The 12,246-nt window shown below is 43.7% G+C and overlaps 1 protein-coding gene across 1 annotated transcript in view; it reads right to left on the bottom strand.

The window, feature by feature from the left end:
* The window catches only part of LOC129859207 (leucine-rich melanocyte differentiation-associated protein-like), a 406,590-nt gene extending 394,596 nt beyond the window's left edge, over positions 1–11,994 (bottom strand). Inside the window, exons 1-2 of the mRNA XM_055928694.1 lie at positions 11,738–11,994; positions 8,089–8,189 (exon numbers count right to left, since the gene is read on the bottom strand). Of these exons, the coding sequence (XP_055784669.1) occupies positions 8,089–8,189; positions 11,738–11,779 (143 nt within the window). The 5' untranslated portion in view covers positions 11,780–11,994. The remainder of the gene's footprint in view (positions 1–8,088; positions 8,190–11,737) is intronic.
* Between the last annotated feature and the right edge of the window lie 252 nt (positions 11,995–12,246).

Below are 12,246 nucleotides of genomic sequence, written 5' to 3'. Positions count from 1 at the left end.
AGTCAGATGTTCAGTGACTTATTAGCCAATCCTTTTGTCCCATCTTTCAACCATACAGTTTTTCAATTCCTCATCAATCTATGGAACCTTAACAGTTAACAGTCAATTTCTTAACAGGTGCATGTTTATCAATTATTGGAAGAAGCAATTTCATAAATTAATCAAGTGCAGCACCTGGATGATCCTTATTAATCACACCAGACCAACAAATATTTGTAACATCATCCACATAAGAGTCGCAGCAAAAAAAAATCTATGATCTCTTTTACAATATTTTAGGCCCAGCTTTTGGAATGTTGGCTTTCCTGGATATAACCACTATATTGTGATCCCTTCATCCAATGAGTACAGATACAGCTTTAGAACACAGTTATACAGTATAAGTAAAAACATGATCAATACATGTGGAATATCTTGTTCCTGTAGTGTTTGTAAAAACCATGGGGGTTGATTTATACCTGAACCAGATTACACTAGTTCAAGTGAAAAGCTTCCTCTTGAGTTGACAGCTTGATGAAACTGAAACAATATTTAGGTACCCAACTAAAGTAGACCTCTCTGTTTACATCACATACACTATCAAGCATTTCACACACATTATTTAGATACTGACTGTTAGCACTTGGTGGCCTATAGCAACAGACCAAAATAATAGTATTTAGATGATGCAGGTGAACCTGCAACCAAAGCACTTCAATAACACTTGACATCAGATCTTCTCTAAGCATTACAGGGATATGGCTCTGAATATATATATATATAGCAACACCTTCCCATAAGCATTTCTGTCTTTTCTATAGATGTTATACCTTTTTATTGCTACTGCTGTATCATTAAAGGAATTATCCATGCGAGTCTCAGAAATGGCTAATATATGAATGTTATCTGATGTTGTAACGGCAGTCCTCCTCCTCTTCATCTGAAGAGGAGGAGTATTGAGGGAACCAAGGCGCAGCGTAGTGAAATGACATATTTTATTAACGAAAACACGAACTTGACTAAACTAACAAAACAACAAAACGGTGTAGACAGACCTAGACGACGAACTTACATAAAACAAGAAGAACGCACGAATAGGAAACATAGGCTACACAAACCGAACAAACCGTAAACAGTCCCGCGTGGTGTACAGACACAGACACGGAAGACACTCACCCACAACGAACACTGTGAAAACGCCTACCTAAATATGACTCTTAATTAGAGGAACGCCAAACACCTGCCTCTAATTAAGAGCCATACCAGGCAACCCAATAAACCAACACAGAAACAGAAAACATAGAATGCCCACCCAAACTCACGTCCTGACCAACTAACACATATAACAAACTAACAGAAATAGGTCAGGAACGTGACATAACCCCCCCCATAAGGTGCGAACTCCGGACGCACCAGCACAAAGTCTAGGGGAGGGTCTGGGTGGGCATCTGACCACGGTGGTGGCTCAGGCTCCGGGCGAGGTCCCCACCCCACCATAATCAATTCTAGCCTCCATCTCCACCTAAGAATGTCCATCCTCATTTTACTTCCACAAAATCCTCTTAGTAACATCAATGACAGGGACAGCACTGGGACAGAGAGATAGATCAAGACAGAGGGATAGCACAAGACAGAGGGATAGATCAGAATATAGAGGTAGCTCAGGATAGAGAGGGAGATCAGGATAGAGGGGCAACTCCGGACTGAAAGGCAGCTCCGGACAGAGAGACAGCTCTGGACTGAGGGGCAGTTCTGGGTATATAGCCGTTTCTGGCTGAAGGGCAGCTCATGGCTGACTGACGGATCTGGACGCTCATGGCAGGCTGACGGCTCTCGACGCTCATGGCTGGCTGACGGCTCTCGACGCTCATGGCTGGCTGAAGGCTCTGGACGCTCATGGCTGGCTGACGGCTCTCGACGCTCATGGCTGGCTGACGGCTCTCGACGCTCATGGCTGGCTGACGGCTCTCGACGCTCATGGCTGGCTGACGGCTCTCGACGCTCATGGCTGGCTGACGGCTCTCGACGCTCATGGCTGGCTGACGGCTCTCGACGCTCATGGCTGGCTGAAGGCTCTGGACGCTCATGGCTCACTGACGGCTCTGGTAGATCCTGTCTGGCTGGCGGCTCTGGCAGATCCTGTCTGGTTGGCGGCTCTGGCAGATCCTGTCTGGTTGGCGGCTCTGGCAGATCCTGTCTAGTTGGCGGCTCTGGCAGATCCTGTCTGGTTGGCGGCTCTGGCAGATCCTGTCTGGTTGGCGGCTCTGGCAGATCCTGTCTGACGGACGGCTCTAGCGGCTCCTGTCTGGCGGGCGGCTCTAGCGGCTCCTGTCTGGCGGACGGCTCTAGCGGCTCCTGTCTGGCGGACGGCTCTGTAGGCTCATGGCAGACGGGCGGCTTTGCAGGCTCATGGCAGACGGGCGGCTTTGCAGGCTCATGGCAGACGGATGGCTCAGACGGCGCTGGGGAGACGGATGGCTCAGATGGCGCTGGGGAGACGGATGGCTCAGATGGCGCTGGGGAGACGGATGGCTCAGATGGCGCTGGGGAGACGGATGGCTCTGGCCGGATAAGGCGCACTGTAGACCTGGTGCGTGGTGCCGGAACTGGAGGCACCGGGCTAAGGACACGCACCTTCATGCTAGTGCGGGGAGCAGGAACAGGGCACACTGGACTCTCAAAGCCTACTCTATACCTGGTGCGTGGTACCGGCACAGGTGGCACCGGGCTGAGGGCAAGCACATCAGGATTAGTAGGGGGAGAAGAAACAGTGTGTACAGGGCTCTGGAGACGCACAGGTGGCTTAGTGCGTGGTGCCGGAACTGGAGGCACCGAACTGGATACACGCACTACAGGGAGAGTGCGTGGAGGAGGAACAGGGCTCTGGAAACGCACTGGTAGCCTAGTGCGTAGTGTAGGCACTGTAGGTACTAGGCTGGGGCGGGGAGGTGGCGCCGGAAATACCGGACCGTGCAGGCGTACTGGCTCTCTTGAGCACTGAGCCTGCCCAACCTTACCTGGTTGAATGCTCCCGGTCGCCCGACCAGTGCGGGGAGGTGGAATAACCCGCACCGGGCTATGTAGGCGAACCGGGGAAACCATGCGTAAGGCAGGTGCCATGTATGCCGGCCCGAGGAGACGCACTGGAGACCAGACGCGTTGAGCCGGCCTCATGACACCTGGCTCAATGCCCAATCTAGCCCTACCAGTGCGGGGAGGTGGAATAACCCGCACTGGGCTATGCACTCGTACAGGAGACACCGTGCGCTCTACTGCGTAACACGGCGCCTGCCCGTACTCCCGCACTCCACGGTAAGCCTGGGAAGTGGGCGCAGGTCTCCTACCTGCCCTTGGCCCACTACCTCTTAGCCCCCCCCCCCCCCCAAGAAATTTTTGGGTGTTACTCACGGGCTTTTTGGGCTTCCGTGCAAGACTCGTCCCCTCATAACTCCGGTTCCTCTCTCTCTTTTCCTCCGCTCTCCGAACTGCCTCCAGCTGTTCCCATGGACGGTGATTCACTTTAGCCCATGGTCCTTCTCCGTTAAATATTTGCTCCCAACTCCACAAGTCCTGTATACTCTCCCGTTGCTCGAAATTCCGCTGCTTGGTTCTGGATTGGTGGGTGATTCTGTAACGGCAGTCCTCCTCCTCTTCATCTGAAGAGGAGGAGTATTGAGGGAACCAAGGCGCAGCGTAGTGAAATGACATATTTTATTAACGAAAACACGAACTTGACTAAACTAACAAAACAACAAAACGGTGTAGACAGACCTAGACGACGAACTTACATAAAACAAGAAGAACGCACGAATAGGAAACATAGGCTACACAAACCGAACAAACCGTAAACAGTCCCGCGTGGTGTACAAACACAGACACTGAAGACACTCACCCACAACGAACACTGTGAAAACGCCTACCTAAATATGACTCTTAATTAGAGGAACGCCAAACACCTGCCTCTAATTAAGAGCCATACCAGGCAACCCAATAAACCAACACAGAAACAGAAAACATAGAATGCCCACCCAAACTCACGTCCTGACCAACTAACACATATAACAAACTAACAGAAATAGGTCAGGAACGTGACAGATGTTATCAAGTTATTGATTTCATGAAACTTATTTAATAGGAATTTGGTCTTAACCTAGTTAAATAAACATTTCTAAGGCTACATATATTAATATAGGCTATTTCAGCCCTTTCCTGGGTAGCTTCTTAGAGATAGACTTAACTTGGAAAAGAACAAACAAAGAGAGTGAAAAGAAAACATTCAGCAGTCCATTAATCAGTTGGTGTGTGTAAGTGTGCTGCGAGGTTGAAGCTTCGAACCCATAGGATTGGGTTCACATAAAAAGGTTGGATGGAGACCTGGTTTCTAACATGAACTATTTGCAAGACTGACATCCCAGCTCATAAAATTATGCAAATAACAAAAAAATGCTACTCACAGCTTGTTGCACGCACAAAACAAATATTCGACAGTAAGGATCTTGATCCAGGAGGGGATTCTCTGCTGTTACCAAGAGGGGATTCTCTGCTGTGACTTAGCTAGATAACTAGCTACTAAATTAGCAAACCAAATGCACAACTGCATTTAGCACATTTTAGACAGTTTACTTAATAATTATACAATATCTAGCTGGAAAACATTTAGTTGTGAATTTCATACTGTAACTAGATCACCTGGTGCCTGCTGCACAACAGTGAGTGACTCACAAGGCGCCAGTCTCTTGTCATTGGGTGCTTGTAAACAAACACCATGTGACTGGTGCATACTGGTAAGCTTCATAATGAAAAAGAATGTGGCAGGTGAAATGAAGTACACGATATGTTTCATTTCCTAATGTATTGCACAAGTTGACTGTAGGTATTTATTTAAAAAGAAGCTACAAATATTCACATTTCTTTTAAAAAATACTAAGAAATAGGTATTAACGGTACTGAAAAACTATCCCAAGGCTACTTCTAAATACCCCGGTATACCACCCAAGCCTACTAAGATATTATTAAAGATTAAGCTGATCGGAAAATAATGTCATCAGCTTTTGAATGACAACATATTTACTAAAACATTTAGCCTACTAATTGTTAACTGTGTAATAACAACTCAAAACCCAACATAGAAACACCCTATGACAAACCAGTATAACACTATTACATACATTGAAGAAGTATGCAGTTTACAAATTCTACCACATTGCCTTTGTTTCGCATTCAAGGGGGGCAATCATGTCTGAAACATTCAGAGTTTGACACCCTCAGCGAATGAAAAGGCAGGCAAATCAAACTCCAGTCAAGGCAACGCTCGTTTTCCAATCGCTGCGGTTCATTAGGAATATTAATGCTCCGATAAGCACACATTTATTCATGAAACACTGGGCAGGGGCACGGGACTTAGCAATTATTAATGTGACAGGACTCGGGCACAAAGTGAATCAATTAAACAAGAAGAATCCACATTTCCAGCACAGATAACTGCCTTAAGACGACGACAATTTTCGACGACGTGACAAAAAGAGCCTCCATTCAGAGGCCTTTCAAGGCCCTGACAGGTCAAGAAAGGGTTTTTGAAACAAAAGCACCTTCTAACCATCCTCTCTCCTCTTTTAGTTGTCAGATCAATTTTGCCAGTCCTGCTGCTGAGATGACTGAGACAGCCCCCCCCCCCCCCCTCCCCCCAGTCCATCCCTCTGAACCAGCTGCCACAAGGTGATTCTTCAGGTCCTGTCAGAAGGGTCTTTTATTTTATTTGGCCCCTGCATTAACATGTCACATTTATTGATCAGGCCTTTTATCCGGCCACAGCTTGGTACCAGCCAACCCATCTCTCTGCTGCTCTGAGTGTCTCACAAATGGCACCCTATTCCCTATATAGTGCTCCTATTTAGTAAATAGGGTGCCATTTGGTACGCAGCTTGATGCTCTCACATGGTCTTTGATGTCCCTATGACATGCCATACCACATAATGCACATAATGTGAACATATTAAATTGCACTTAATGCAGATATGGCAAAGATGTTGCTCCTCTCACATCTATGACAGGTAGCTAACTCTACCAGCTCTCACGTCAGAATTAGATCAATCCATGTTTCTCAAATTTCACATTTTGTGGGAGGAGGAACATAACATTGAAATAACTGATAACATGGATGAACATGGATGAACATGTTACGACTCAATTAAGCTCCACCAACTCAAGGTCTTGGTAAGAATTCTGTCGGAAGAATGTTATACGTGTCTTCATAACACCTAAACTGAAACCAAACACACTGGCTCCCAACACCCATTTTGGAGAGAATGCGGGTTATCAACAACGGATCACTCACATATTTTTTGGTCCCGCCTTGCTATTGAATCTTACTGGGGAGAAATAAGATCTAACATTGGAAATATAATGGGTTTTGACATGGAACAAAACATTCATTTTTTGTATTTGGGTGAAATACCTGATAACTTACACAATAGAGACAAGTACCTGCTGGAGATCCTATTGGAAGCCAGTAAAAAGGCTATCACTAGGAAATGGTTACAAAAAGACCCCCCCCCCCCCACCATGACACAATGTGTAGACATTACATATAGTATATTAATTAAATACACTATATGGAGCGTATGACCTTTGCTTTAAGAACATGAGGCCAAGAATACTGGGAAAAATGGGTTTCCTACCTGAAAATTGTCCAATTCAAAAGATTGTTACTGTAACTAATCTGATGTACGTGAAAAGAAAGTATCTAAAAAAAATTCAGTTGAAGTTGTTCCAAATGTGTTAAAAGTTAACTTTAACCATTAACTCCAAATATTTAAGGTTAGGGTTAAGTTCAGGCTGATGCTTATCCCCATCTGCAATACCCGTCCACAACGCCCTAGCAAAACCGAAAACTACTCTAAGGTAAAAGCACTCACTGTTGCCCCTAGCGGCCGGTTTCCACGCCATCAGACATGGATGGACGTCAAATACAGACTTGTATGAGTTGAATGTGCTAGTTTCCGATTTAATGACGATGCCAGCCAGGCACAATGTAAATTCAAAAAGGAACATTTGAAAATCATAATACCTGGCACTAAAACTGAACCTTTTAGAAAGAACCGAGTGAGTCATGTCTAAAGAGGGTCTCCAATGGGCACATTGGGATCTTTCCATCTTAATCCATATAGGATATAAGATATATTGATATATGGTGGCAACATGACTTTAAATAGTACATTGAACAAAAAGATAAATACAACATGTAAAGTGTTGGTACCATGTTTCATGAGCTGAAATAAAAAATTGCAGACATTTTCCATACAAACAAAATTCATATTTCTCTAAAATGTTGTTTTGTTTGTTTACATCCCTGTTTGTTTGCATCCCTGTTAGTGAGCATTTCTCTTTTGCCAAGATAATCCATCCACCTGACAGGTGTGGCATATCAAGAAGTTGATTAAACAGCATAATCATTACACAGTTGCACCTTGTGCTGGGGACAATAAAAGGACACTTTAAATGAGCAGTTTGTCACACACCACAATGCCACAGATGTCTCAAGGTTTGAGGAAGGGGGGGTGCTGTAATAAAGCCCCTTTGTGGGAAAGAAACGTATTCTGATTGGCTGGGCCTGGCTCCCCGGTGGGTGGATCTGGCTCCCAAGTGGGTAGGTCTATACCCTCCCAGGCCCACCCATGGCTGAGCCCCTGTCCAGTCATGTGAAATCCATAGATTAGGGCCTAATTTATTTATTTCAAATGACTGGTTTCCTTCTATTAACTGTAACTCAGTAAAATCTTTGAAATTGTTGTATGCTGCGTGTATATTTTTGTTCAGTATATATGCATATAATAATTTATAAAGACTTATTAATGAAGGAAAATATTACATAGTGGTATCTTCCTTAAAAATGCACTATACAGAAATCGCTTGGGAACTGATCTACCACTTCTTAGACTTGCTTTCAACAGGAATGAAAAATCTAGAACTCCCATTTCTATGTGAATTTAGTCGGGTCGCCCAAAACGTTATATATTGTAGCTTTAATAAGAGATGTGACCTACCACAAAGCATCTGCCTCAAGGCAACACTGTGTCCATGATAGTATTCACGACTCAGCTCATCTCCTACCTTAGCTGATTGAAGCTGAGATCTAGCCGTCTTGTCAAGAGTCCATATCTTTCTCCAAGGAACTCTGGGATGTCCTCACAGTCATGTCCAATATAGGAAACCTGTAGAGCAACCACAGAGAGATGCGCAGTATTTAAATGAATACACAACATGTAAATGAATAGATTACAGCACGGAGAGACTGGAACCAGAAATCGGCCAGGGCATTTCTGACACACAATCCCATTTTTTCCTTGACAACATGTGCCCATTTCCCTCCCTTGAAGACCCCATTATTAGTCAAATAATGATTATTGTGTGCAAAAAACAGCATTTTCTAAAGGCACACTGGGCTAAAGATGGACAAGCCCATCTGGCATCTGCACAAATTGCCCTGTGGTCAGTCCGTTTCTGGGTTAAAGTGAGTAAGAGTAGCCTAAATATGTGTGTATGTGTGTATAAGCTCATGGAGCACAGTAGGTGGTGTATATAGTGAGTGGTTTACCTTGTTTGTGACCTGAGGTAGGGTAGGGTTATCCAGACTTTCATACCGTCATACAGCTTCTGTACCATACCGGGGTATACAGTATTACTGAATATGCACACACGGGGCGCTATTTGACGCACAAAACAATTTAGGCAACATGGATCTTAATTCAGGAGGGGATTGCATGTCTCTGCAGTCACCAAGAAGCTTGATCTTGACATCTAGCCACTTAGCTAGCAAATTAGCAAACCAAATGCATAGCTGGAGCACTGAGCTGGATTTATTTGACACATCTTAGATTTCTTATAGATATACATAACTTATAGTTAGTTATAAGCAGTGGTGTAGAAAACACCCCTGCAGGCTCTGCAAGACGGGGGTCCCCCCACCACAAAAAAAATAAATAATAATAATCATACCGTCTGTATTTTAAATAACCTGGTATATGGTATAACGCCCAAGCCTAACCTGAGGACTTGTAAAACATATGACACGAAAAACCACACGTTCTCTATCAGACACGCATCCAATAATATTAGACAGTGAATGTATTTTCATTCATTTGATTGCTAGGTCAATGTGAGAGACCTTCCAGGTATGATACTTGGTAAGTTACATTGTCACTTTCATTTAAAAATGCTCTGTAACATTTCAGGTACAGTTGCGGGATAATGACTCTGTACACAACTGCCATGTGTACACAAGTGTGTTCAGCTTCAACACATTGATAAAAACTGAGTAGGTTATAAAGCTTTATCTGTGCAGCTGCTGTGACGCGATTTCATACTTTTTAAAATTAGTTGCATCATACCACTACAGTTACACAGGAGTTCTCTTTATTTGTGTCACACGACAGTAGCATAGCAAATTGTAGCCCTTCTCATGACTCCACGTCCATTTTGATTAGCTGAGGGGGTGCTACGATGCTGAACCGAAGCTCATTCTAAACGTTGATACGCCTCTTTTGTGATACGGTTTTGGAAACATTTGAAACATAACCTTCATATCAGCGAGAAATAATTTTCAAAAAACAAAAAGGTACAATTTCTACACACCTTTATAGGGTTAAGCCTTCTGCATGCTTCGGGTTCGGCTGGCGCCTCGCCCAACTCAGCTAAGCGAACCAAACGTGTATGCACATCCTCCCTTAAAAAATAATTTGCTTGAAAAACAAGAAAAGAGCGGGAATAGTATTGTTTGCCCATCTTGAGACACCGTAGCCAGTATACACTTCCTCAGAATAGTCAGAAATAATCTAAGATAACTCAAGAAATGAGTCATTAATTTTGACGTTTTTGCCGAGGAGATCTTAGTCACGCAATTTTACATTAACTAAGATGTTTGGTGCAGTATTTGTCAAGGGAAAAAATGTGAATGAAAACTATTCGTCTTTTGCTGAATGGCAACAAACACTTAATTGAAGAATCCCTACAGTTGACCAATCAAAAATCAAAGGGCGTAAACTTCAGCCTCTGAACTTCGGCTTGCCTCGTGAATTTGTTTGGTGTGCACAAACAGCCTTTAGGAAGAGTTTGAATTATACTGTGACATTCAGGGGGTTCTCTATTTTTTCATGGTAGGAAATTGTTTGATGGGCCTAATAGTAAAGACATGTCATTTAACTGTAAAAATGTATCACCTTAGGGGCCTCCTGAGTGGCGCAGCGGTCTAGAGGCATCACTACAGACTCGGGTTCAATCCCAGGCTGTGTCGCAGCTGGCCGTGACCGGGAGACCCATGAGCCGGCGCACAATTGGCCCAGCGTCGTCCAGGTTAGGGGAGGATTTGGCCGGCTGGGATGTCCTTGTCCCATCGCGCTCTAGCGACTCCTTGTGGCGGGCCGGGCGCATGCATGCTGACTTTGGTCGCCAGCTGTTCGTCGTTTCCTCCGACACATTGGTGCGGCTGGCTTCCGGGATTAAGTGAGAAGTGTGTCAAGAAGCAGTGCGGCTTGGCGCGGTCGTGTCTCGGAGGACGCATGGCTCCCAACCTACGCCTCTCCTGAGTCTGTACAGGAGTTGCAGCGATGGGACAAGACTAACTACAAATTGGATATCACGAAAAAGGGGTTAAAAAAAAGTATCACCTTTAATGTGGCATGAACACAGTCAGTCATGATGTTTCTGATTGTCAAACAAATCACTTCAAAAAGTAGGCAAAAGTAGGCATGTTAATTAATTCCAGCATCCAAACACTGATATATGGAAAGATAAATCTGTTACTAAACACCAAAAAGTGTAATGACATTTGCCAATTGTCATTAGGTCTCTCTTGAAGCTTGAATTAATTGATGTGTCTCGCTGACAATAGGACCTTTTTGTAGAAAGAAAAGTCAGGACACCTGAAAAGGATCTAAAAATACAGGACGACCCAGGATGACAAGTGCAGCCACATGAAATTAAAATGGTTTAAACCATGACACTGAGGTGGGAGTGTTCTTTTCATTTGGAATAAACTTTGATTTCCATATTTACCACCATAGCAGTAGACTACAAATTGCATTTTAAACAAATAGGTATATGGTAAAATTAGCATTATTTAGAGACCCCCAAAGTTAGCCTTTTGTTGAATTTAGGCGGTCTTATCTCTCATCAATTGGTTACCAACGTAATTAGAGCAGTAAAAAATAAATGCTTTGTCATACCGGTGGTATAAGGTCAGATATACCACGGCTGTCAGCCAACCATTAGCTATATAGCATGCCGAACACCTGTGTGTAACAGAACAACGCCAAAAACGTGTTGATCTGAAAAGTAGCCTACTGTCGGTTGAAATTGTGTTAAAGCCGGTTAAAAACAGTGTACGTGTATATTTAGCATTTGTGAAATAATTTTGTTGTGATATAAAAGTAGAGTGCATAACGTTTCTAGAACCGTACCGCATTTGAGAATCGATTTACGTTCAGATTAAGTATTTGGCTGTTTTGGCTGCCGGAGACAGTTTGCCTCGGAACATAACATAAGGTCCTTGGACGTGCTCGCAGTAGGCTACATTCTTGGGCTATGCATAACGGGGGCAATGCAGCATAGCCTACCAAGAAAACACGGAAAACACAAAAGCAACATAACGTTACACTCTGAACGACATACACTGACAAATATCCGACTGTATGGCTTACTAATCGTTTTAAATATCACATACAAGAGACATGAAAACTTTGTATTTGAAATAGTTCACACTTACTTGAGTTCCATTCATTGACACCATAGAGTCGCTGCATGCCATAACTCTATCTGATGATGACAATTCAGTGACTATAGGCTACCTCTACGGAATAACCTAACTATCGGAATGGAACTGGAACAGGTCCTCTTGTTTAAAATAAAATAAACTTTACTTTCATTAGTTTTCCAAAATGTCACTGTTTTGGTTGGTGATTTGCACTACTTGATGTGTCTAATTTACTACTTCCGCATGATTCCTCTGAATCAGCATACCCAATACCGAAACCCGCTAATACTGAAATCCGTAGTTACCACAGTCACAAAGTCATAATTATGTCTAAACCCTGCCTGTTTGACAATTTCTCTTCTAACGCAAACCACACTACCAACCTTATGACTAACCTTAACCTTCAATTGAGACCAAAAAGCACATTTTTGTTTTCATAGATTTTTACAACAAGCTATAAACTTTTTTGTAAAAAATTACTTTGTGGGTGTGGTAACTAGTGACAACCGAAATTATGGCAG

The sequence above is a fragment of the Salvelinus fontinalis genome, chromosome 1 (assembly GCF_029448725.1).
Source record: "Salvelinus fontinalis isolate EN_2023a chromosome 1, ASM2944872v1, whole genome shotgun sequence".
NCBI classification, from domain to species: Eukaryota; Metazoa; Chordata; class Actinopteri; order Salmoniformes; family Salmonidae; genus Salvelinus; species Salvelinus fontinalis.
The sequence above is the reverse complement of the archived record's forward strand: the minus strand, read 5'-3'. Positions and strand labels throughout refer to the sequence as shown.